The 27,762-nt window shown below is 36.5% G+C and overlaps 1 protein-coding gene across 3 annotated transcripts in view; it reads right to left on the bottom strand.

The window, feature by feature from the left end:
* Positions 1-27,762, bottom strand: part of cacna1g (calcium voltage-gated channel subunit alpha1 G) — a 362,705-nt gene that overhangs the window by 183,406 nt on the left and 151,537 nt on the right. For all 3 annotated transcript variants that reach the window (XR_015504196.1, XR_015504197.1, XM_087276432.1), the window contains exons 4-5: positions 23,679-23,812; positions 7,639-7,736 (exon numbers count right to left, since the gene is read on the bottom strand). Coding sequence is in view for 1 of the 3 variants with exons in the window: in XM_087276432.1 (XP_087132558.1) it covers positions 7,639-7,736; positions 23,679-23,812 (232 nt within the window). In the remaining 2 variants the exon portion in view is untranslated. The remainder of the gene's footprint in view (positions 1-7,638; positions 7,737-23,678; positions 23,813-27,762) is intronic.

Below are 27,762 nucleotides of genomic sequence, written 5' to 3'. Positions count from 1 at the left end.
AACCGGTGTCTATTTTTGAGAATTTTTTGAAAAATGACTAAACCAAATAAAATTGTCTGTAGCTCTTGAACCTTGTGGTATACCTTCACAGTCTGGTAGACCAGACATTTGCTTGTTTGTTGCCCAAGCGGTATAATAACTATGACTATAATATAATGACTCAAAGTAGTATAGCAACAAGAGTAAACCAAGGTAAAATATAAGTGAAAGAGTAAAACAAAAATAAATTTCAATAAAATGTAACAATAAAATAATAAAAAAATAGCTAAACTGCACTGCAGGTGTCCAAACTCGCAGACCTTGCCAAATCCCATCCCCCTCTTCTATCTTCTCTTCCTGTCAACTAATACATTCCTATCATAATATAATATAATATAATATAATATAATATAATATAATATAATATAATATAATATAATATAATATAATATAATATAATATAATATAATATAATCCAAAAGTGTGGTAAGAATACAGACATATGGTCAATACAGGCGGCAATACAACATAAACAGTAAAATTAAGCAAAGGTCAAAAACACTGCAAGGCAAGATGAGGAAAACACTTAGTAATGCTCACTTACAGATCACAAGACCCAGCAAAGTGTGTGTGAATAAGGTGTCTTTATTGTCAATCAGTATAGTAATCAGTCCATCATGAGCTGTCAGCTGTGTGTGTGTAATCAGGGGGAATCTGGAACTGGTGTGTATAAGGTGCATAATGGGAGTTGTAGTTCATTAAAGTGGCATATGTGTAGCTACCCAGCAATCTGCACAGGTTAGACCGCTGGTGATCATGACACTAATATTATAATGATATCTCTATGGCTATTTAAACAGGCAGGTAATAAGCCACTAGATAACAATTAAAATTGTTACTTAAACTAACGTTTTACCATACAGTATAGCACTATTTATGTAATATATTATTTAAATTATGTTAAGAAGAGAGAGGAGTAGGGCATAAAGGAGGAACATGACTTTTAAAATATCAGTTTTAAGGGTTTTCTTTTAAACAGTCAATATAAAATGAACAACAATAAAATAATGGCAAACAAAGCATGCATGTGATGTACAATATAATATAAATACATTTTAGGTAAGTTGTGAAAAGTGTGAAGAAATGTGAATGAGAAATTCTGGGTCATTTATTTTAAAGTAATACTGTACAAAAACGTTTTGGTTTCCACCCAGACTGTCTAAAGATTGATGATTAGGATCAACAAAACTCTCTGTCCCCCATTTCTACCAGTGATGTTCTGCAGCAGACAAGCCACAGATAAAATAATCCCAATGTGTGTGTGGCTCTTGAATAATGAATGAGCCTATCTGCTACCACTTCACGCCACATCCCCCGGTCTCTGATTTGGACAGGTATTAATTAGTTAATAATAATAATAGGAATGGATGCAGCTCTTGTCTTCTAAATGAAATTGAATGCGCACACCTGGAAGCCATTTATGAACCCCTAGGCCTAAAGTGAATAACATGGGCTGCATCCAAAAGCGCTCACTTGTTCACTCATTCACTAATCCCTGTATAGTGTTTGGCAGATGAGTAGACTCAGAAATGGAAAGCATCAGGAAAGAGGAAAATAAAATGAAATGAGTGAGCAAATTTGTACAGTGATGTAAATTGCGAGTCTACCGTAGACAATTTTGTCATGAAATGTTCACTTCCTTATCTGTAATATGGCCTGTTTGGTTTATGAATTAAATGTCACTGTTTATATGTCTGATTTTTTGTATTATTTGATTCTTATTTATTTTAATTATCATTATCAATTATCATTTTTCCAATAATATAATATAATATAATATAATATAATATAATATAATATAATATAATATAATATAATATAATATAATATAATATAATATAATATAATATAATAAAAATATACACTACAGGGCTGTTGAATACTTGGTTCTGTTAGGATGATTGATATTATCATTATTAGGGGCCAAGCACCGTTTCCGTTTCTCCCGTTTCTTCCGCCGGATTTGAATGGCAGCCCATATAGGCGTATGCGGGAAAGTTGTATAATTTGGCACAATGATAGAGGACAGTATTAACATTAATCAGACCAAACATGAAGTCTCAAAATCAAACTCTCTAGCGCCACCACTTGTCCAAACATTCACGTACGTTTATTATGATAACTTTTGAACCTAATGGGCTAAAATCAAAATTCTTTTTTCCTCTGATTCCTTGGCTCAGTCCAATTCAAACGCACACTATGACGTCTTTGATCTGTGACGTATTTGATCGAACTCGTCCTAGGCCGTTTCTCCGACTTTCACCAAAATTGAATCACATGATCTACAGATCATGCAAACCAAAAGTTATGGAATTCAAGTTGATTTGACCAACCGTTTTTGTTTAACTTGCGATCAAATTTAACGAAGAACTTGCGAAAATGGACTTGAGAAGATATCTCCGTAACGCATTCACCAATTAACACCAAACCTGGTGTGTGTTATGACAACTAGGGTCTGAGGTTATATCCGGAGTTTCGGCACACTGCCCCCTAGTGGTCCGGAGTTACAAAAAACTTGCTTTTTTGGTTTATAACGCCTCAACCTTTCATCCGAAATTCATAAAACTGGTCTCATTACATCCGCCAGAGCATGTCGAGCCGAGTGATGTCTGATTTTTACAGGTCAGCCATTTTGGCCATCAACCATTTCGATTTTTTGTCAAAAATGCTATATTTTACCAACACATTCACATATCATTACAAAACATGGTATGCATCTTCAACCCCATGCCCTGAAAGACCTTAAAAACTTCTGGAGCAGCGCCACCTTTTGGTCAAAAGTGCTTGGCCCCTTAATTGCTGCTTGCAGCTATATTAATAATTATTATTATATTTTTTATTTTATTTTATAATTTTTTTCAAGAAACTGCAGAGCTAAAGTAATTTAAGCAGGCCTAACAGATAATGTATCACTTCAATGGATGAATTCAGTTCTCACAGAATCTCACAGTATTCCACAGTAAAAATAAAAAATCTAATTAAAAGTCTTTGGATGAGACATGAGAAACTAGTCCTACACATTCAATAAAATGATTGCTGCTGCTTGTTCAAACTGCCCATTTAAAATGAGCTGAAACAACACAATCCTTGTAGTTTCTTTAGCCAATTTATTTGGTTTGTGTTCAGTCCACTAACGTTTGTAAACCATTAAGTTAACTTAAGTGTTTTGGGACAACAAGAAGTAATTGTTTTGGTCCAACTACCTGGCTATTTGCGTGGAATTGAATTAAAAGAGGGAAAAGTTGGCAAGAAAGGGGTCAATCTTGGGTGTTTAAAGTTAATAGAAAGACTTGATACAGTTTAATATTGACTTTATTTTGAAGATTTTCATGTAATGCTTTGAGTTTATAGATTACTACCTTGCAGAATCACTCATGCTTGGGGTGTTGATAGCTTAATTAGGAAAAATGCACTTTATTGCTTTTCTCTGTGAGAAATAAACTGTCCCTAAATTAGTTTTGAGATTCAGTCTCAATCAACTGTACATGTAACTGGTGAAAAATGCTTCAAATGTTTCTTTTAGTTCATTAAGAATAACTTAAAATAAAACCAAGAAACTTTGAAATGTATGGCAGAAATAAGACATACATGACATTATCAGACCTTTGAATTTAGGTTAAACAAAAATACAAATGTATTTAAACTTTTATTTGATAGAATCATGTTGGACTAACTCAATTGCATTTAATTGTTTGAATATATATTTTTAAGTTAGTGCTTAACAAATGTATTGGATGGAAATCCTGTTCTAAATTAATTTGAGTGCATCCAATAATGAATCTTTTTGAGGGCACCTAGGACGGGTTTTAGGACAAAAACCTGACCAATGTCCTGAAAAACCACACCTAAAGACATTGTTCAGATGTGTTGCAACTAATAAAACAGAACAATTTAATCATGTTCACTAAATTTTTTTAGAAAATGTTATTCCTCAGGTCTAATTTTTTTCTAATAGGTCAGTGTCAATTGCCACTTAATCCCTACATAAAAAAATAACTATCAACCGAACCTACACAAATGTATGATCAAGTTCTTATTTGCTCTGGGTTTTCAGTTAGGTACTGTAACTGACTCCTAACAGAACCCTAGCTTAAATTATGAATGGAAAATCACAACTTCCAGTGTTCATATCAACTATGTTTCTTATTCTTCTTCAGCTCTTTTGCCTCCTCACTTTAGTTTTTGGGAAACAACCCTTCAAAAGCAGATTGGATTGTGGTAAGAAGTAAGTAAAGAAATGTATGGAATCTAGTAATTCTCAAAAATCAGACACAAATTTAAAATGGCAAGCACCCAATATAGGACACTAAACAGTGTATAGAGAGCAGTTTTAAACTTAATAATGACCAGTTCTAGTCATGTAGCATGGGAGAAGTTTGTCAGTCAGACTGATAGACGTGCTGAACCATATCCAGAGGGTTGAGAAGTGAACAAGACCCCACACAAATTACCCTCACCAAAACCTCAACTGGGCTAGTCAAAACATTCCAGCTAAATGCTACCATTGTCCAATATACATTTTACTAGTCTCCACAAATAGGGACATCAAGCAGAATTGTCCAGACATGGTTCCTCATGAAATAAGAGCCGTGGGGGAACCGCGGGCATCTCCTTGGCACAGAGGGTGATTAAAACATCCGGTATATAAATATGTGGCCAATGAAATATCATCACTCTGCCTTAGAGAACGAGAGAGAGAGTGTGTGTATGTGTGTGAGCCCATCTCTATTATTCTTTTTTACTCCGTGTGTGCATGTGCATGTGCGTGCATGTTTGTGTGTGTGTGTGTGTGTGTGTGTGTGTGTGTGTGTGTGTATGTGCGTGTGTGTGTGTGTAAAGAGAAAAGCCGTAAAAACCGCTCAAGAGGAAAATGATCTATAAATCTAAAGTCGCTAAAATGGCATGAACTCTGGTGTATGACTGAGGCCAGGCTACATTTCTCTTTCAAATGCTGATTAAATTACATTAATTGACCACAGTGCTTAAATAATGCAATTCAACAGAATATTCTGAATTCAATAAACTCTTTGATTGAATGTGGGGAATTAATCAATTGAATTAAGTTCTGTCTTCCCATTTTCTACAACACAAAGTGATACAGTTGTACCTTAATTGAACATTCAATCAGTGTCAAAAAAGTAAACACCGAAAAGCATTTAAGTACTCTTCCAAAACAATATGTGCATATTTTGAAATAAAAGCATCTTGTTTCTACAGATACAACCAACAACTTTACTTTTTCGCTGCATTTTTTATTTGATTGCATCATTTACAAAGCTTCATTGGAGTGTATGTATTTTTCAATTTTCTCATTAAAGCCATTAAATACAGAGCCTTGTCCCGATTTGTCTGATACCATATAGTTCTTGGCATCAAGTAAAAGCTGGTATTGATGATTCACCATGTGTCTGGTTGGTTTTGTTCATGGCTTAAACACATTATCAATGACTTCTTTAAAATTCCCATGACAAAAATACTTCTAAAATTGCTGGAGAAGCATTCTAATGTGAAGTGTTACTAAAACGTCACTACTCTAATGTTAATTTGGTTTTAATTACCTTTGAAAATATTTCTGATGTATCTTAAAATATGGGGCTCTTTTTTAAGGATCTAGGCTAGTCTAAAGTGCATGGTGCAAACGCATTAAGGTCATGTCCAAATCCACTTTTGCTATTTTAAGGACGGAAGAATATGCTCTGTGTCACAGCGTATGGTCTAGCACAGGGATAACCAAACTTGTTCCTGGAGATCCGGTTTCCTGCATATTTTAGCTCCAACCCTAATCAAACACACCTGAACAAGCTAATCAAGAGCTGTGTCCCAAATCGCATACTTATGCACTATTCTACGCCATTTTGTATTATAAATAGTGTAAGTAGTGTGTTCACACTGAAAACTCTAAAAATAGTAAGTGCACTTTAATTACCCGGATGATGCACTCATTCAGCCGCTAAAATGAAGTGTGGAATGATGGACACTTCACGCACTCAACGACCGCAGGTTTGCTTACGTAGCGGAAGGGGCGGAGCTATCGGACGCACATGTTGGATAACTTTATTTATTTTGGATGGTGAAAGCTAAATTCTTCTATGAGAGTGATTATAGCGCCTCCCGATGGTAAATGCGGCAATACTCACGGCAGGTATTACTTGATAATTCTGTTGTTTATTTCACTGATTTGGCATCCGTCAAACGTCATCAGGGAAACGGTTTGAATTTCCGCTTAGTAAAAAAACATTAGTGTGCCATTTGGGACACCACTACATACATATACTATCCTGTTGAGTGTGTAAGTGCATAAGTACATAGTGCATGAGTGCATAGTGTATAGTGTGCCATTTGGGACACAGCTAAGGTCTTACAAGGTATACTTGAAACTGGTCCTCCAGGAACGAGATTGGTGACCCCTGGTCTAACAGGATTCTGCTTACTCTCTTAATGAGTTTTGGGTGTGTTTTGAGAATAATGTGCATTAAACCAATTAGAGACTCACCTCCCATTCCCTTTAAGAGTCAATTATGTTGCTCCATAAGGCATTTGCTATTTACATGGTGGACATTGTAGGTGGAAAAACTGAACACTTCACTAGTAAGAAAACGGATAAACAGACCATCTGCAGCACAAGGATAAAGAACGAGCCTCCTCCATCCAGCCTCTTTAATTTCTCTTTACTTTACTTTTACTGTACAACAATGTTGTACGCATTTCGACTGAAGACATCCATTAGCCAGCATATTAAATTAATTTGTTAACCACCAAGATTTATTCCAAAACTATTTCTAAATTCAGTTCTAGGCACACAAATAAATGAAAAATAATGAGGAAGTGTGATAAAAAAACGTATATATCCAAACACACGTCCTGTTATTATGCACCATATCTCCAAAAACTGGACAGATGGACAAATCTAAACTCGTCTTTATTAAAACAAATATAAATTTGCATATAATAAATAATACTAATATTAGCTAATAATAGTCATAACAACATTTTTCAAAAGCAAAATGTTACGAATAAACTGAAAAAGTCCCCCAGAGATGAAGAAGATATAGAGGCAGTGTTTTTTATATTTATGTAGAAAATAATATTTTTTAATAATTTTTGTTTTCATATGTAAAGATATTTGTGTGTTGCTGTACATCCTGTGTGCTTTAAGCAATGTGCAAGGATTTTGACCTACATAGGTGTACAACTAACGCACTCTGCACTGGACTTTAGACCTGATTTCAGTTGGTCAACAGCATGGTCTATTTCAGTTCCTCAAAATAGCAATGCAACAACAATGCGCCTTAACACACCTCCTTTCTAGACCGGCAGGCCCATGAGTCCACAAAGTGGTGCAAATGTATTTGCTATTTTTGTACAAAAGCGTGAAAATATGGGTTGCGCTGGCCTCAAAATAGCAACAAAACATGTCTTGCTCTTTATTGCGCTGGGTGTATGATAAGGTCTTTGGTTTTATTTCACTCTTTTCACTCTATTGTAAAATAAATGCAGTATATATGAAGTAGTGCATATTATAGACTGAAATATGCAATATTTTTTACAGTATATAGTGTGCAAGCACATTTCAAACAAGTTTACAGTTATTATACTCACTGGGAACTCGGTTGATAGCCCGAAGAGGTCGAAGTACTCTGACTGTTCGGACCGCAGAGAAACTAACATTCTGCAGGTTGAGAGAATATTCCAGCATCCTGTAAACACACAAATTAATAAAAAAAAAAAAAAAACATTAATAATAAATAATAAAACAAGAGACTTCAATATATGCATTCACTAATGAAGGCACATTATCCCATGCTTGAAGTTCATCTGTTAATTAATTCACACATTGGATTTTATTGGGATTTTCAACATCACCTGAAGGCATAAACTGATTTGATTTTCAAGTTGATGAATACCCTTCATATTTTTCCCTTACTATAGCAGCACAACATAAAAAAGCAGGAATATTTTTAAATAGAAACTCTGCCAGTCCAGACATATTAGTGCTGTATCGCCATACTGTAGATCAATGGAAAGTCACCACTATTCATCAAACAATTACACTGAATCGTTTTCAATTAGGTCAAAGAGAGGTGGAAGAAAGGCTAATGTAGATCTTTCGCAAACAAACACATCCACAGCTGCTCCGCACATGTGAACTTCGCAGTGAGGCACATGAAAGAATTGCATGTTTTTGTAAAAAATAAACAAAGTGTGTGTCTCTATGTGCCTGTGAGCCTGCAACCGTGTAATTGCAAACCCAATAACTGTTTCTGGCCATGCAACAACTTTAAAAAACATGTACAAAAAAATTCACATGATTACACAAACCATCAAGATAATAAGCAAAGCTGATGTTGATAAGCATACCCAAATGCTAATGAGGGTTCTCACAGACACGTGACCAGCTTAGATTAAAGCTGCGTGATCGGGGTGTTTCTCCGTCCTCAAATATGGATCGAGTGAACTCGGTGACGTGCAAACAGTGCGAGCCCCATTAGCCAAGCAGGGCAGTGAGGAAATATCTTCTGACTTTGTTGCTCCTGAAATGTGCAGAACAGCTTTGAAGGCACTGATTGGCTTTGATGGAAACCAGCTGGCGACTGGACTGCAAAAATAATAACAGTGGTGACTAAGAGTAAAATTTGAAGGAATGGGAATGAGGAAAACACGAAACTATCAAAAGAGAAGGGGAACACAGGAAGCGGATGGATTTGAGCGAGAGAGAAAGATGTTGACTACAAGGACGAAACCCCAGTAAAGAAACGGAGACAGGACATGCGTGAGGACACTCCACAAAATGTCCCAGAAGGACGCAGGACGTGTCTAAACAAGGTGGACGTGTGTAAATGCGATCTCGTCAACAGCCTCTTGCACACATATGAATCACTAATATGGCCGTTCGTCATGAACCACAAACAAAAAGAAGTGTCAGGCCTGGGCGTTTGTCCAGTCAGCACCTAGACCACTCTTCAGTTATCTGTTTGTGTTCGCAAAGGCCATGGTGAAGGATGAAACACCTTCCCAGAATCGCTGTTTCTTGACAACATGGTCGCACAACAACAGCTCCATGCTGTGTATACAATGCCAGTTGCGAGGTCACTATAATAGAAAAAGTATGAGCAAGCCAAGGGTCTTAGATTCGAAACAAATGTGGCCTTCTATATCCATACGAAATCTGCTCGATTCGATCTCCGGCTGCACCCGAGAGGGCTTGCGTGCCGTTGCGTCTTGTTTGAACAGCTCCGCAACAGACAATTGAAAGGACTGAAAGACATTTAAATTCCTGCAGCATTAGAAATACCAGCTCTTTTGGGACATACTCTTTCATACGTTATAAACCAGAGTTGTTCTGTATGATCAATGCAAGATTGGTTGGTTTGTGTAAAAAGGTTGCAGCGGAGAATATACGCTCTTTCAGATGCTTTATGTCTCTCTCTCTCCCCTCTGAGTCCCTTGTGGTCTTCAAAGCAGGCATTCTGGCTGCAGTTCAATCAGAGCTTGGTGTCTTCCACCACCTGGCAGGTTAATGAGGCGAGTTTCAGAGGAGGTTCACTTCCGAACAATCAGCTCTCCATTAAGATAGAGAAGGAAGATACCCTGAACAGCACACGCACATGTATTTTGTCCTCACTTTCCCTCAATCTGTCTGTGTGAACGAGATTCATCTAACTTCTGTTATCCTATTTCAGACCAGCTACAAGTACATTTGTAGAGCAAACTACACAAATAGAGGCTACAAAATGTTAGGAACAAACAAATGAGTTTGATTCCAGCCGTGTGTATGCATGTTACAATATATCGGTTACAAGATATCAGCACATCTGTTTTCAGCAGTGAACAATATTTTTCTTGAGCACAAAATGCTTTTATTATAATTATTTGATAAATCAACTTTCCATCATAAAGAATAGATTACATTTTAAATCAGAAAGCAATTATTTTAAATTGCAGCAATATTTTATTGTATTTTTAATCAAGTAAAAGATCATTGGAGAACATAATGGAAAATGTTTGCAAGTCCAAACTTTTGTCCAAATTTCAGGAAATTAATATGAATATTCTGCTCTAGTTTAGCTACATAAACTTTTGGAACATTTTCATGAGACTACCAACATTTAAATTGCCTCACAGCAATTGCCTCTTATCACTTAAAAAAAAAAAAAAAACACTGTACATCTTTTAATATTTAGGCTAAAATGTTGCTTTATTTATTTATTTATATTTGGACTTTTATTTTAGTTGTCTTATATCTCTTTAGTTTTAATTCCGGGTGGTGCAGTAGGTAGCACTGTCACCTCACAGCAAGAAGTTTGCTAATTCGAGCCCTGGCTGGCTCAGTTGCCATTTCTGTGTGGAGTTTGCATGTTCTCCCCGTGTTCGCATGGGTTTCCTCCAGGTGCTCCAGTTTCCCCTACAAATCCAAAGACAAGCCCTATAGGGGAATTGGGTAAACTAAATTGTCTATAGTGTATGAGTGTGAATGGGTGTTTCTCAGTACTGGGTTGCAGCTGGAAGGGCATCCACTCCTTAAAACATATGCTGGATAAGTTGGCGGTGCGCTGTGGCGACCCCCTGATTAATAAAGAAACAAAGCCAGAAAGAAAATTAATGTACGAATGAATGAATAATATAATGTAAAAATTTAATTTAATTTTGATCAGTCTATTTTAAAGTCGTGCACATTACATTTTTTTAACAGTCGTGCACATCACATCCCCTGTGTTGAGAGTGTTCATCCTCTCATTCGGTATACACTTGTTTCTTTTGCTTGACAGGCCACAATAATTTTTGCCAGTCGTGCTGCTTCTTGATTCTAAGATCACATTTGCCCAAATATTGGTGCATCTTTATTGTTGAACACTTCCCTTTTTAGAAAAATACAATTTAAAAATTTTTAAACCAGCCAAAGTGGCTAGTGGGAGCAGCTGTCTTACCCGCCACAGCTGAAATCTACCTGCATTTGGCAGGTTGGCGGGTGTTAATTTCAAGCTCTGCGCGTTGTTAGTTTTCATTTTGAACTCACTCACAATATTAACATTATAGATCAAAAGCTATGAAATTTTCATTTTGAATTTATGGATCTTGTCTAGGCCATACACAGAGACAGACAGATAGATACAAACACAATACTTCACTTCAGTTTTAGATATCTGTCTTGTAGTTTTGTATTTATTTCTCTCTCAACAAGCTCTCAGACACAATTGCTGTCAGGGGTGCTCTTCTGTTTTTATGGGACGGGACTGATTGATTTACTACGGTCGGAACAGGATAATCTGCCCCTAGCCTCAAATTCACAACAGAGAAATGACATGTTCCTTTCTCCTTTTCAAATAAGTGTTCTTCTAAACAATACCTCAACACCTAAGCCAAGAAAAAGCAAACCAAATGGCTTTTTAGGTTCCAGAACCAAAGTGAAAATGTCTGAGAGTGTTGTACTTCCTTTCCCACTGTTTTTAAGAGAAATACTGCCTTCCTTTCGGTCTTTCTTCTTTATTTTTCTTCTTGATTCTATATACAGTACACCATGTCAACACTGACCTACTCTGAAGCCCCACAGTAGCTTTACAGAATAATAATCATAATGGAAGCTAATGCACAGGTATAACTGGAGTGGATGAAGAGAAAACCAGATTTGCTCTGTGTGCCTCAGCTAAAGAGCAGTCCTCTGATGGGTCGAAAATAAATGAATGAGGGAGACCCGTAACTGGCTTTTTCCTTGAGGAAACGTTTGATAACCTTTGTTTGTAATGGTCTGTCCTTGTCTTGTCCTATCGACAAGGTCTAGGATTGCACATTATGTGTGTCAGCAGAAGGTCTGGAAACAGTCGAAGCGGCATCATTAAATCAAAAGCAGTGCTGGACATTTGGGCTCTCCTTTCCTTGACTAAATGAGGACAGCTTTTTGATTAAGAGTTGACCCTCTGCTATGGGTTTGATTTACAAGCCATCTGACCAGTCATAAAGCTGATGGAATGTGATCCCCATTGCTACCTGGTGCTTTCTCTAACAAATAAACCATACAGTTAACAATGGTAGACTTAAATTTGAGCATTTAGGAGCTTTCACAACAGGTAGTTATACGAACTTGCCAGAAAGGTACAGGAACTAATTCCCACCAGACTTTTTCTGGTTGTATTTGCACTCCCACTGGGAACAGCATGAAGCATTGCATGCAACTGGAGGATTAATCGAAACTACAGTATGGATTCAATGCTATGCGTTTCACGATAACAGAGATGTAATGCAGGTTGTGCAATTAAAAGCAAAAGAGAACTAAAGCACCTACTGTATGAAAACTAGTCTTTCATATCATAGAAGCTGAGAAAAAAACTATGTCATATTGAAAAGGAACCAGTACTGTAGATGTAGCCAACATTAGCTTCAAAAATACGAATTGACTTTAAGCGCAAAATGTAAAATCGCATAAAAGACATGCGAATAAAGCAGTTTCCATTCAATGGGTCAAAGTGAACAAAATCATCCCTTCCTGATTAATTGGCACCAAATATCAACAGTAAAAACAGAATTTGTTGTAGTTGGAGAAGCTGCGTGGATCTGTTCTTCATTTAATAAATGACTCAGAAGCCAATCCTGACACAAAGTAAACGCGCTTTGGCGTTTACTCTTTTGATTCTGGAGAAAATTGATTATATAATATCACTAATACTGAATTGGTTGAGGTATTTTAGAATTACCAAAACAACATTTCAGATGTTTTACCGTGTGATCAGCAGCTAGTTTTGCCGATTCACACATTTTTTCATCACATGATCTCTTACAACAAAATAAAAAAAATCTGACATGACTTTATGCGCATACTGGAATTTGTTCAGTAAAAGTGTTTCCATCATAGTTTATGCACATCTTTTCTCATCGAATAAAAAATGTATCCTACTCAGTTATGTGCATATGTTTTGTATGCGCATTTTCTAAATTTATGTGCATCTTGGCGTTTCCATCAACAGTTTTTTTTCATGCGCATATCCAAAATGCGCATAAAAAAGCAGGATAGAAACGTAGCGGTACGGTACGATTTGGTAAGCTTTTAAGGCCATTTCCACTGTCAAAAGACGTACCGAACCGTACCAGTTTTTCGGCACCCTTTCGAAAGGATACCAAACACAAGAAAGGGTACCAAAAGGCAGAGCTAGATGCGCAGCTGAACGCTATTGGTTTACAGAGATCCGTCATTCATTTACGCAACAAGCCAGAATGAAAACAAAAAAGGCGCCATGTTTAAAATACACTGCTGAGAGATCTTTTACAGCGTAAATATATAAACATATAATAATGTGCCTTATCGTCGTCTTGATGAACATCCAGAATCCCAAAAAGAAGAGCAGATTTACTCTGTGCAACTTAGTTTTTTATGAGCCAGTCTGAAGCGCGAGCTGTTTCTCTTTCTTCATTGCGCAAGCGGTTTTGCTTTCTTGCTTGTGCTCGCAGCACGTCTATATCTGAAATAACAAACTTCTTGAGCTCATGATAATAACGTGCACTTGATTGTCAAAGTACTTTTGAAACCCAATCCTGTCAGAAACTGACAAACGCGAAAGTGAAGCGTGAAAAAAAGAAGCTAGAAAAAAAAAATCACATTATTTTTTCAGCAAATGTGAACAAACTGCCATGTTTAACCATTATCATCATCTTTTAGACTATTATGAACTCAGAATGATAGAATGACTCTCTAACAGAGGCTACATGTGCTGCTGAAGATTACAGACACAGATGAGAGGTTTTCACTGACTGCGTGCTATGTTTTGTGTTGTTTTTGAACCTAAATAATGACTAAATGTATGCTGTGTGTAGTTCTTCTGTAGGTGGTAACACATCAGAGACTGTAAGGGGCTGTATGTGTTCATATATGTTGCATTTATTTATGTACTTATTTAATATAATTAAAGACATTACAGTAAGCTATTTCGTCATTGATCTGCAGTTACAATCAAATCCTGCTCGTAGAAAAGTTAGTAATAAACATTTATACAGAAGTATTTATGTGTATAAAGCGTCTGTTTTGTGAGAAATGCTTCTCATATGATATGTGAGCGACCTGTAAAACTTTACAGTAGAAATTTTCTCGAGCAAAAATGACGTTGACTGAAACTTTCTGTCATACACCACATCTACCAAAAGGGTACCCTTAGTGGAAACGCAAGCCTGAGAAAGGTGACCCGAACCGACCAGAACTGCACCGTACCATTAGTACCAACGATGTTGGGATTTAAATAAATATAATTAAAAGATAATCCAATGGAATACATTCAATCTCACTAAATAATCGTCGGCTTTGGACACCACAGTGTTATGAACTGCCAATTAAATATTGTAAAATAATTCTTTCAAAAAATAAAAACCTGAAATTTACTCAAATTCAGTTGTTTCAAATTTACAACATGTGCTTTTTTTTGTGTGTGGAAAAGGGGCTACTGTTGAAATTCTTCTGAGCCATAAAATTGAGGTATACTGAAGCCTCATTTTCCACTACAAATGGTTTGCAGCGGCAAAGCGACAAGCATATTAATGGCGAGTGAGCGACTTCCAGCGACCTCCGTTTCCACGAGCGAGGTGGGCATGTCGAGCGACACGATAAAGATAAGAATCCTTCAACTTTATGCAGATGAAGAGCGAATTTCTTATGTGACAGCCTATAGGAGCACCAGTAGAGCTCACGTGATCCTCTGTCAGCTCGCTCAGAGGCTGGTTGCATTCTCTGTGCTCAGACCTGCGTTTTCGCCACCCAGAGTGACAGGCAGCTATAAAGTTGCTGCTAGTGTGAATGAGGCTTGAATCAAAGCTTTTAAAATTTACTAAATAAATAAATAATTAAATATTACATGGACAGTAAGCAAGTACATTATATTTAGGATGTATTATTGCATTAGTACTATTTCATCAATAAGAAGTCCAGTAAAAACAAGTATTTTACTTTACTGTCCTTTACTTTGCCTTTAAGTTAGCAAATGACTCTCAACCTGATGAATGTGTGGGAAGGATTCAGCCATCTGCCACTACCTGTGAATGACTGCTTAATGGCATATACATATATGAGATGAAGAACTCCTAAGATGAAAGTGCTGGATGCTGTCCAGTGTCATCAACAGCCTCCTGGCCAAATGGCATTCCTTAAACTCTTGTACCTAAGCATGGAATCCTTATTCAGACCTTTGTAGACTCCATTAGCACAGCGGATTCGGGTCATGGCCCAATCAGGAGCTTTTTCTGGGGTTTAATTATAAGAAGACTTGGCTCTAAATTATGTTTTGGTTGCTAGTTAGAAAGTGAAGTTAGCTTTAGTTGTGGCTGAAGGTTTTGTGTGGTGGCTAAAGAGGTCCGACAGAGCATGTTCTGGTGACAGTCACAGTGAAGGCAGTAACTGTCAGCTTTCTTGACATGAATGATGGCAATTATGCTGACAGGGTGTGCTAGCCTTAGTACTATTGACTTGACCAGAAACTGACAGCTGTCTACATGAAACAGAATACATGTCAGGTCTAACAACCTGGAAGGTAGTCAATTATTAACATTTTCTCACCAATACATTCATCTAAAAAAGGCCACTAGAGGATAAATAAAAAATATTGTAACACAAAAATGTTAGAAAAAAACTTCAAATAACCCTTTTTAAAAAAACTATTAGTATTATGTCACTCATCCACATAATGCTTGCTTGGTTTAACCTAAGATGAGAGATTTTCAGAGAAGTTTAGAGACTTGCAATGCTTCCAGGCAAACTGTCAACTCTACATTAGGAAACTCCCAGGTCAAAGAAACACCATAGTGGGGAAGGGGAGGAGGAAATAGGAAGAGAAAAGGAAAAGAAAAAGAACCAGGACGTAAATGTGAAGTAAGGTGGAAGTAACAGTGAATGTGAATAAGATAGATGGGTGAACGAGAAGGTTAAAATAGGAGAAAGTGTGAGAACAGAGAATGGGAAACTGGTTGAGCATGTTGAAATTAACAAGGAAAATAGAAAATAAATGACGAGAATATTAAAGAAAGGGGAGGATAGAAAAGCAGGTAGATGTGGATAAAGGTAAGAAAGAGAAAGAGAAGATGAAATATATAAGATGGTTATTTCTTATATAAACTGTATGTGAACAAAGGAGTGGAAAAGAGAAGAGATGAGATTATACGAGACGAGACATGAGAAGACCAGAGGAGACTGGAAGAGATGAGACGAGAACAGAAGAGAAAAGACAAGATGAAAAGACAAAAGACAAGACAAGATGACACGAGAAGAGAAGACAAGACAAAACAAGAGAAGAGAAGAGAAGAAACGAGACAAGAAGAAAAGAGACTAAAAGAAAATAGGAGACAAGAGAAGAGAAGACAAGAAAAGACTAAACAAGACGAGTTGAGATGAGACGAGAAGAAAGAAGAGATGAGACAAGAGAAGATGAGATGATAAAACAAGAGAAGGGAAGACAAGGAAAGATAAGAGAAGACATGAGACAAGACAAGAGACAGGACAAGACGAGATGAGACAAGAGAAGAGAAGAGAAGAGAAGAGAAGAGAAGAGAAGAGAAGAGAAGAGAAGAGAAGAGAAGAGAAGACAAGACAAGACAAGACAAGAAGACAAGACAAGACAAGACAAGACAAGAAGACAAGAGATGAGACGAGAAGACAACACAGCAAGACAAGACAAGAAAAGAGGAGACAAGAAGAGATGAGATGAGACGAGAATAGAGAAGACAAGACAAGACAAGAAGACAAGACAACACACGACAAGATGAGAAGAGACAAGAGGAAACAAGAAGAGGAGAAGAGAAGAGAAGAGAAGAGAAGAGAAGAGAAGAGAAGAGAAGAGAAGAGAAGAGAAGAGAAGAGAAGAGAAGAGAAGAGAAGGATGTGAAAGTAGAAGTGTATGAAAGAGTGGAAAAGGATGACACCTTGAAATGGATCTCATTGTGTAAGCTGGTAAAAAGAAAAAGGTAATAAACGAAAAAGGATCAGAATGTGGAAAAGAAAAGGAGGTGAAAGCAGAAGTAAATGTGGACTAGAATAGCATGTGGAAGTAGATGAGAATTAGTGCAAAGTGGAATAGGAAAGAGAAAACAATTTGGCCTGGACTTGATGGTGAAGCTTCCAGACTAAACATAACATCCAGCATATCATTAGAGAAACTAATGAAAAATAATAAGAGTAACACACCAGGTTTTCAAGTAAGAGAGAACTATTTAAGCAAAAATAAAAGATCAAATTTGTCTTGCGTCTGTTTCCTGTCTAGCAAAAGTTGGCGCATGCCTGTGAGACACGATAGTTTTGTGTGAAGCAGTAGTAGAGAGAAACTGCATGAGAGAATAATGCTTAAAATAATAACATATTGGTTCCTTTTCAAAGTATGCAACATTTGGTAGAGCATTATGGAAAAACTCGTAAAACTCACTTCCATCAAGGTTATGGCAAAGCATGCTAAAAGAAATTCTAAAAATGCCTTTATATCCAAACTTTTGTTAAAACTGTGAAAGCTTTTCTGTCTCAGAGAGCATTTAACAGCCCCAAAACAATCTCTGAAGACACTGTCACAATTCCTGCAGAGCCCCTGCGGATTTTGGAAGTTTTGTGTATTTAACGCTGTATGTGTGTGTGAATGAGAAGAGGGCAGACTAATTTAAAAGTGATTCAGCAGAAGTTGCCAAACCGCTGCGGGTGTCTAAAACCTGATACCTTGCCTTGGAGGGGTGTATTAAGGGTCTGCATTCTCCGAGGGTTGGCTTTGAAAGATTGAGAAGCAAAAACGATCGTCTCAGTGTCTCCACAGATGAGACACACAAAGACATATAATCTTAGAGCACAGCAGCCAACAAATTTTAGACTTCGAGAAGATCTCTGGCTCACCTCAGATGAGGACAGGAGATTCAGCAAAACAGAAAGTGAGAGAAAGGGCTTTTGGAAACTGAGCAATCGAGTTAAACAACCAACACCAATTTATTAACTTGGTAAAAAGGCCGTAGTAAGTTTAAACTTGTGATTTACTGCATCAGAATGTTCTCCAAAAGTAAAAAAAGGCATTAAAATGTTAACCTTTAAACTGAAACAAATGGTTCATATAAACCATGCCTCCAAGTTCTCTGGTTCATAATGAATTGGTCTTTTTATATTACTTTTAGTTGCCAAGTTTGCCAAAGCACAAAACATGTAGCTTTGTACTTACAAACAAACACCATAGTGCAGCAATGAACAAGGGGATCCACCTCAGAGGATCATGGGGCTTTGAACCTGCAATTTTCTTCAAAATATTTTCTTTCATGTTCAAAAGACACAAAATGATGGTGTTTTAAATAAGATAACTAGAAGGAATACAATGGTTTCTTGTTAATCGCGGGAGTTCTGTTCTAAAACGAACCCACAATAGGCGAAATCCGCGAAGTAGGCAGCTTTATTTTTTGCAATTATTATAGATGTTTTGAGGCTGTAAAACCCCATACTACACACTTGATACACTTTTCTCAGACAGGCATTAATATTTTTACACTTTTCTCTCGTTTTAACACTATCAAAGTTCAAACTTTTGTTGAAAAATATGTTCAGTATTATAGAATGAAAGCAAAGATCAAAACCTGTTGTCAGACACAAAAGGTTCATTAAGCTTTTTGCTTTTGTGTGGACAATGTTGGCATACAGTGTAATGTTCTTTTTCCTGCAGTCACTGATCTACAGCCAATCAAGATACAGAACACAATGAACTGTTGCACCGCAAGGTGAACCGCGTTATAGCGAGGGACCACTGTAAATGTGAATACATTTAATTCTGGGGAAACTATCCCTTCAAATTCAAGTACTCAACAATATCGAGCTGACACAAAAGAGAAAAAACAACACTTTTATTCCTTTACAATGTATCTGAGAGTAAGTATTACATAGAATAAGTATATCTATTTATATTTTTATGTGTTTTTGTCCTGTGAGTGTCATTTTGTTACACTGAGAATACGAAAACACCTTTTTCATATGTAAACATAGCTGCAGTAAACATCTAAAGTTCAAGATAAACTCGAAGAATTTACTTTTTATGCATAACCCTTAATATTATGCTAATATTTTTGGTCACACTTTACGATAAAGTTGCATTAGTTAATGCTGGTTAATGGATTATCTAACACGAACTAATCATGAACAATACTTGTACAGCAACAATTACTAATGCATAATTAAAATCCAAATGTATGCTTCTTAAAATAAGTCAATGCATTGTGAGTAACCATCAACAACTTTATTTCCATTAACTAAATGTATTGTTCATTTATTTGCTTATGTACTAAATACAACCAAAGCTCATCGTGGATATGTACCCAGGTGTACATTTCTGCAGACAGTGAAATATGTGGTATGTCTGCTTGCAGTATTTGTTTTTACAAATCTACCGGAGGCCGCTGTTTACACTTTTTGATGATCACAAATTCCTTTTGGGCCTTCTTGCATAAATCCACCAGAGGCGCAATATACATTTCAGCCAAGCAGGCCGGCCTGTTGTTGACTAAATTAATTGATCGACTGACCCACTCACTACCTTCCCGAAACCGATAGTGTTTTCAAAAGCAATATAGAAAGTAATTTCACCACCTTTTCAGCATGTTATTCATTTATTTTTTGCTTTTGTTTTACCTGGTTTCTAGAACCGTTATTCCCCGAACTCGACCCCGTTGACGCGGTTAACCTCGATCCGCATCCCAAGTTTCCTGACGAATGCAGCAAGCTACTGAGCAAACTGGTAAAAAGCAGACTGTACGGAGGTAAGTGGTCAATCGGTTGTGCTAAATTAAATAGAAGCCATCAGTGACCTCATACCAGCCTGTAGCGTTTGTTTTAAAGACGAAATGCAGCTAAAGCGTACCACTGGCTACAAAAGTCACGCTCTCCAGAAGTGTAGACGTGGTAAGAGTCCACAATTAGCCTGTGTTGGCTAAATAAACTGTTATGGGTTCGTTTTCTTTTCTTTTGCTGGTGCTGGGATGTCCACTAGATGGTGCTCTTGTCTTGAGGTCACTTGTTCCCTTATGTGCGTAGGTTGGAGTGCAGGTGTTTCGTGTTGCCGAGTGCATGATAAAAGGATCCCTCTATTGTTCCATCAGGAGAAGCTTGCGTTTTTGGCTTGAGCTGTCTGATCAGTCTCCACCAGCACCAGACTTTTTGTTTGTTTGAAAGATTACTTACTTTGAATTTCATGCTTGTTTAAATTACTTTTTTTTTATTCTCTTTTCTTTTATTATTTGATTATTGTGGACTTCCACATTCTCATTGTTTACACAGTAAAAAAATGCAGGAGTGAATGAATGAATTCATGAATGAATTCCACACAAGTCATTCATGTTGTCCTTACACAAATTAATCAAGTTAATTTAACACTTTCGACAAATTTATGTAGATTGAACATAAAAAAGATGAAGTTGTCCTAATGAAATCTCAAGAATTGTGTTGTTTCAAGCTCATTTTAAATTAGTTTGAACGAGCAAAAAATAAATAATTTTTTTTAGTGTATGTTGCAGACTGTTTAGAGCCAGACAGTTTGTAACAACACCCATATTAACATTAGCTAACACAAGCTTATTCTTAAGTGTTAGCATATTCTTTTAACACAGTGCTATGGTAGCATGATGTTTTTAGATTTGTACCACAATACTATAAGTTTAATATGGCAAATCATTTTAGAACAGAGGTACACATCAGCAAAAAAACCATACACATACCTGTACACAACTTGGCATAAACTGTCTATATCATGTTACATTTTTGTAAAGGCAATAGCCAAACATTTCAGAAGATTCAGATTCTTCAGACAGTTTCACAAGCGATCAGACTGCTTAGCATGTGTAAGATGATACTCTCCATCACAAATTACTGCATGTTTTGATGGTAAGCACTGCATCTGGAGAACTATCAAACACCCGGGGGGAGACTACATTTTAAGCCAACGGAGGAACAAGCCAGCAGTCTGTCACTCTTCTATGGTTATCTTGTGTACACACTTTGGCTAATGCCTCCTGAATGTGCTTCCATACGCTCCATATGCTGGGCTGATTTCCATCTCAACAAATAATCCTATGAGATTACCAACAAGACACTTGAGGTTAGGTCAGAGGTAGTAAATCTGGCAAAAAAAACCACATGCTGTCACTGAGTCAGGACTGACAAGCTTCAAAAGCAAAAATGGAAGTTGTTGTGTTTCTTGGAAAGCACGAAGCCAGCAAAGTTGATAATGAACGCAATTTATGTGCATGAGGATGTGAACACATAAGCATTTGTGAGCATGAGTGTTTGTATTATGGTTAACAAACCGCAAATCTTTCTCCCACTATGGGGATTGTCTTTCCTAACCTTAGTGACCTCTGAAAAATAGTTGAGGATCTGGATTCATTTCTTTACTATATTTCCCAGGGTGCACATTTTCACAGCTAACCGTGTGTATTCAATACCAGTCACATTGTTTTATGGTGTTTACAAAGCCATCTTCATTGATCACACTAAAGTGCCTCACAACTGTGTACACTATTTTAGAAGACTTGGGATGCACACATATATACAGACTGTACAAAGTAACCAAAATTATTTTGACACTTACAAAGAACCACAGAAGAATATAATTCCTGCTGCTAACCCAGTGTAATGGAATTCAGAAGAATAGTATGATAACCGGAAGAACCAACTCTGTTATTAAAAATACAATTGACTTTAACCTTTGTGTACTGTTCCCAAAAGTGAAAAACAGCAATAATCAAGAAAGCATGATTAGCTGGTGTCACGGTTTTGCAATCAAAAAATGCCATTATAATGGAATTTAATGAAAAACAGCCATGAGCAAAACGAAATAAAAGTATTTTTGCTCAGAATGTATCGATAATTTTTTAAGCATTTTTCCAAAATGCATACTTACAGTATAGCAACCATTACAGAGAATGGCAGGCAAACATAGTAAAGTCTAGATAGGATACAGCTGCAGATACAGTGCGCACATCAATATGACATCACTTTTTGTGACACTCTGCATACCTGTCAACTGTTCTGTTTTTCCTGGCATTCTCTCGTTTTTTACAATTCTATCCCACTCTTATCCAGTAAAGATTTTTTTCCGTATTTTGTCCTGAATTTTCAATCTTTCTATGAAAGGTGGCAATAAACATTAAAGGGCTTAAATGTGAATCTGTTCTGTGCTTTCATTTTATTTAGAATATTTTATTTACTTGAAAACACTTATAAATATAAAAACGGCAGGATTTCCTTCTTTTCCATGGCTCCGTTGCCCCTCCAATGCAATCCTCAATGTAGCGGTGTTTCCCAAATGGATGTGATTTGAAGCGGAAAGAAAGTGGACAATCTAGGTTTTGGTGTTTGGACAGACATGTATACATATAATAATAATAATAATAATAATAATAATAATAATAATAATAATAATAATAATAATAATAATAATAACATCTAAAGATGCCGATTTAATGGTTTTTCTTTAAAACACAACAAATTTTGTCTTAAATGAGCATAAAAAGAAATATAAAGCATAAGAACCCCTATTTTCATATCCCTAGTTGACAGGTATGCATTGTATAACAATAATTAATATTTTTACAGCACAGTGACGGTTGGGGTTGGGGTAGGGGTAGACATTTAAAAATACAATTTATTGGGTAATTTAATAAATAACATGAATAATACTCTGTACATATACCACTGTTACACATGCTGAATGCATGACCAGTGTTATCTGCACATGCTTTTTTTACACAGTCTGTGCCTGCATAACAATCCTCAGAGTGCGCTTTACTACGGCAGAGCAAAGTATAGATGTGCTGTCCTTCAGCTTGCATTAGAAAATGGTCGGTTTACTGTTAGGAAACCCACATTAGGCAAGTCTGATATATGGGAGTCTTTTTCGTTCATCATAGACGAAAATGAAATATGTGATTTGTGATAATACCTCAAATTTTACCTTTTAGCAGTCACAAGACTGGAACCTAAGGTCACTCATGTTTTATCACAAAAGAGCAAACAAAACTGACATTTAGTCTACAATCCTTGCACAACCTACAGTTTTATTTCACTCTTTTGGTAGTACCCAAATTAAACGTGAGATTTTGGAAACCAGATCTAAATTCAACGGAAATAGTCGGGTCAGATAAAAAAATTATTCTAACTGGCAGCGGGTAATCAATGGCTGAATATACAGCAGGATAAAACCTTGGGTTGGGTGCTGAATAAAACCTTGTGGGAGCAGGTGGAAGAGGAACAAAAAAATCAGTCCCACGCAGACCTCTACTGTCAGGCTAAAGTTTTCATTTTCCAAGATCTCCTATTGCACCTTTAAAAAGCTCTGATGTTGATCTAAATTTGTGTTCTATCCCCTTTTTGTGAAAAATCAAAGGAAAATTGTTGTTATGTATTGCTCCATATGATAACAGTTTCATAATTTACTGAAATCAAACATATAAAAAAAATCCGAGTTAACTATTGAAATTCTACAAATGTATTCATGTATTTTAAATGTAAATTTGAACTTTCAATATAAAAGAGAGAAGCTACAATCATAAATCAAATACTCCATTTGTGTTTCATGACACACATTCTTATATATTACACAGTTTATATAAATCCCAGCTTTTACTTGGAAAAAAAAAGGTAAAAGTTTGAGGGAAGTGATTTCAGAACTTACCCAGCCAACACAATGAAGAAGTCTAGCCGATTCCAGGTGTCTCCAAGGTAACACTTTTTCCCAAAGATACCCAGTGCAACCATCTTGATTACCATCTCCACGGCAAAAAAAGCAAAGATGAAATCATCAAAGTCCTAAGGGGGGAAGACAGAAATAACCAAAAGGTTAGCAAAAGCTTAAAATGCTGCAATTCTGATTTTGCAAAAAATGCTCTTTATCAGGATAAACAACTTAGCTCACACTAAATTGACAACTTATAACGAAAAAAAAAGAAAACCTTAAAAAGGCATATGCAGATGAATATTACATTTCCAGTTTGATGTCACAGCATGGTGTGTGTCCATATAAGCCTTGACTCATCCTTACTTGGTGATCTTAGGAAGTCTGAGTGTGCACAAACAGCCAACTCACACAAGTCCATACACACAAATCCTCAGCTAGTCCTTCACTTGTGTTACTCAGCATGTGCTTTGCATAAAAATATTTAAATCTAAAGTAATAATGCAATAAGGAGCTTGCATTTGATAAATGTGAATACAGCATCAACAGCGAGTCAGTGTGTCATTGATCTTAGATTGAGTAAATAAGTCATTCAAAGGGTTATTCTGTGTAGTGAGATGAATCTATTATTAGTGGAGGAAAAATATATTCTACATATTTTCTTGGCTTCTAAGCATTTTTTCACCAGAGTTGACTGTACATTTCTTAACCTAACGAACAAAATAGTGTATTGATGACAATCTAGCTACTTTTGTTACAATATTTTATTCAAAATGAAGCCAAAACCAAATAGATTTTTATGTTTCAGGAATTTAAAAACAAAAACGTGTCAAAGAAAAACTTCACTAAAAACAAACTCTTGAATAACCATTGTTTTTGTGGGGACACGGTAATAAGCAGGTTTGGTTTGAGGTAAAGTTGGGCAATGTCGACCAATTTGGCATCGTACGATGTCTAATGTAAAATATCACGATTGACGATAGCATCATCATTGTAGGCAGCGGTGAATTAATTATTTGTAGCCCACCATTTCTATTAACTATCTGACCCGCAGGGTCTTTGATTTACCCATAACCAAATCACAAATAAATAAAGATAAGTAACACACAAATTGCCACCTGTCAATCCCTTTTTTCCGCAGGACTCTGGCATGAATAGGCAGAGTGATCTGTGTTGTTATAAAGGTGTCAACCAACTTGGTTAGTAAAAAAGGTGCACAACCAACAGAAGCCAACCAACAGTATCTGAGGTTTTCGCTAAATTTTCAAAGTACAAGCATGAGAGCGAAAGATTGAATCAGTGTACTGACGATGGGATACGTTATAGATTCAAAAGACATAAGAGTCGTTATCATGTTTAATAACTATAGTGAGATGCGATCCAGTAATACATCCTTGATAAACTGTCTGAGTGCACTGCTCTCTATAGTTTTGTGCTCAAAGCACCGGCTGCGCTGACTGCCTGGAGCTCAGACGTGCGCGTATGCTGCAGCTCATGCCTGTGTGTGTATGTGTGTTTGTGTATGTGTGTGGTCACGAGATGTGCGTTTTTAGCAATATAGTGTAGATAGAGAGCTGTTCAAAAATGCTAGATGAAACGCCAGTGTGGCCGTGGATCGTTTTCGTTCTAAAATGTCATTTTAAAACAAAGACGTATTAGTGTAAACGGGGCCATGTGTATTTTTCATGAGTGGGTTGCCGCTGCGACGGGGGTGGGGTGAAGGATCACGATGTCAGCTCAGCATTGTGATGTCTATTAGCCATCGAAGATGGACATTGGCATCATCTATCGACCCAACCCTAGCCTGTGCCTACGCCTCCTGTCTTGCCTAAAAAAGCTATGCTAGAGCACACCAAAAAGACTACAGATGCCAACTAAGATTCCACACCTACAGTTGAAGTCAGAATTATAAGCCCCCCCTTTGATTTTTTTCTTCTTTTTTTTCCTTTTTTTAAATTTTACCCAAATTATTTTTTAACTGAACAAGGAAATTTTCACAGTAATGTCTGATAATATTTTTTTCTTCTGGAAAATGTTGCTTTTGTTTTATTTCGGCAAGAACAAAAGCAGTTTTTAATTTTTTAAACACAATTTTAAGGACAAAATTAATAGCCTCTTTGAGCTAATTTGTTTATCAATATTCTACAGAACAACTATCCTTATACATTAACTTGTCTAATTACCCTAACCTGCCTATTAAACCTAATTAACCTAGTTAAGCCTGTTAAATGTCACTTTAAGCTGTATAGAAGTGTTTTGAAAAATATCTAGTCAAATAATATATTCTATCATCATGGCAAAGATAAAATAAATTAGTTATTAGAAATGAGTCAGTACAACTATTATGTTCAGAAATGTGTTAAACAGAAATTGGGGAGAAAAATAAACAGGGAGGCTAATAATTCTGACTTTCCACTCAAAAATGCAAATTAACTTTATGCACAAAACTAGAACACAGCATAAAAGTTTTGCGAATAAAGAACCGTTTCCATCCAATGAGTCAAAGAGAACAAAATCTTCACTTCCTGATTATCTGGCGCCAAGATTCAACAATAAAAATGGAATTTACTGCGGTAGGAGAAGCTGAGTGAATCTTATACTTATTTAATTAATGACTTGTGACTCAGAAGACAATGCTGACATGCAATTAACGTGGGTTGGCTTTTGAAGGTGTGAGACGCAGAGCACAGATGCTCTTGACAATTCTTGAGGTAAGTAATAATATAATAACATTAATATTGAAATGTTTAGGGCATTTTTTGAGAACCGAAACAACATTTTAGATGTTTAACAATGTGTTCAGCAGCTTTGTTTGTCCTTTCACACAAATTTTTATCATCACATGATCTCTTAGAACACAATCATATGTACTTTATCATACTGTAGTTTATTAGACATTGATATCTCCAGGTAAGAGAGTAGAACAGCTTTTTTGCTGTTGCACCTTAAATAGTTTTCGAACAATCTCTTTCACAGATGACCATGACACCAACCCAACCTGAACCCAGCCATGCTACAGGTGGCCTGATGTTTGCCAACAACTGACTATTGGCAGGAACTAAAGTTATATTTATCCCTGATTTCTTCTATAGCACTGTAAATAGCTGTTTGCTTTAAAGTAATCTATTGCACAAAATTCTATATACATAATCACTGCCTGATTTGACTGGAGTGTGAATTGCAGAACACATGCAAAAATAGTAATGTTGGCATGTTCAGATGTTTTACTAACTTCTGTTGTTGTTTTCGCTATGTGCTTTTGTTATCATAAGGCACATATTTAGAGTAGTTATATGATGATATGTTTGCTTACAGTGTGCTGCTGAAAAAGTATTTTAAACGTAAGTATTTGGATATAAAGGCTATTTGTCAGGTCTTGAGTAGAGATGATAGGCTTGAGACACCAGTGGCCATATGAACCCAGACACCATTACTTCTTCAAGGTCAACTGTGAGCGAAAGACTCCTGGGTTTTCTCAGCCAGAGAGGACATTTGTCAAAGCTCTTAAGTGAGGGATTCCCTCCAGCCAAAGTACTTGCACTCTGACAATGCAGGGAATGTTAATTAAGCCGCAGTGGAAAGCATTTACTGTCGTGCGGAATATTATTCAGAGCCAAGTGCTAATGTATTAGCTCATCTCTGATCTGCTTGTATTTTACATTTGGGTTATAGAGCACTACAGCTCCTGCCAATTCAAAGTTAATGGTAACACACAACACATCCATAAACAATACTGTCAGAATGAGGACAAGAGGAGAATCTGTGCGCTTCCATTTTGCATTAAGGGTCTGAGGGAGGACATTGTCTCAGACGGAGATACTATGACCATGCCCTAATGCTTTATAATTTTATGACTTAATGGAAGCATATGATGAACACAAACTGCGAGAAAGACAAAGGATACTGAAATCTCATTTTAAAAATATTCTGCCTTGTGCATTTACACTAATCAACATGATGTTTTCTGCTTGTACTGTATAGGCTACAATTGCTAGTTTTTGAATAATTAAAAATAAATATATATTACAGGCATGAGGCCAGTAATAATGTACTTATCTTGGTATTTGTTGATTTATTTTAAATA

The sequence above is a fragment of the Danio rerio genome, chromosome 12 (genome assembly GCF_052040795.2).
Source record: "Danio rerio strain M-AB ecotype USA chromosome 12, GRCz13ab, whole genome shotgun sequence".
Taxonomy (NCBI): Eukaryota; Metazoa; Chordata; class Actinopteri; order Cypriniformes; family Danionidae; genus Danio; species Danio rerio.
The sequence above is the reverse complement of the archived record's forward strand: the minus strand, read 5'-3'. Positions and strand labels throughout refer to the sequence as shown.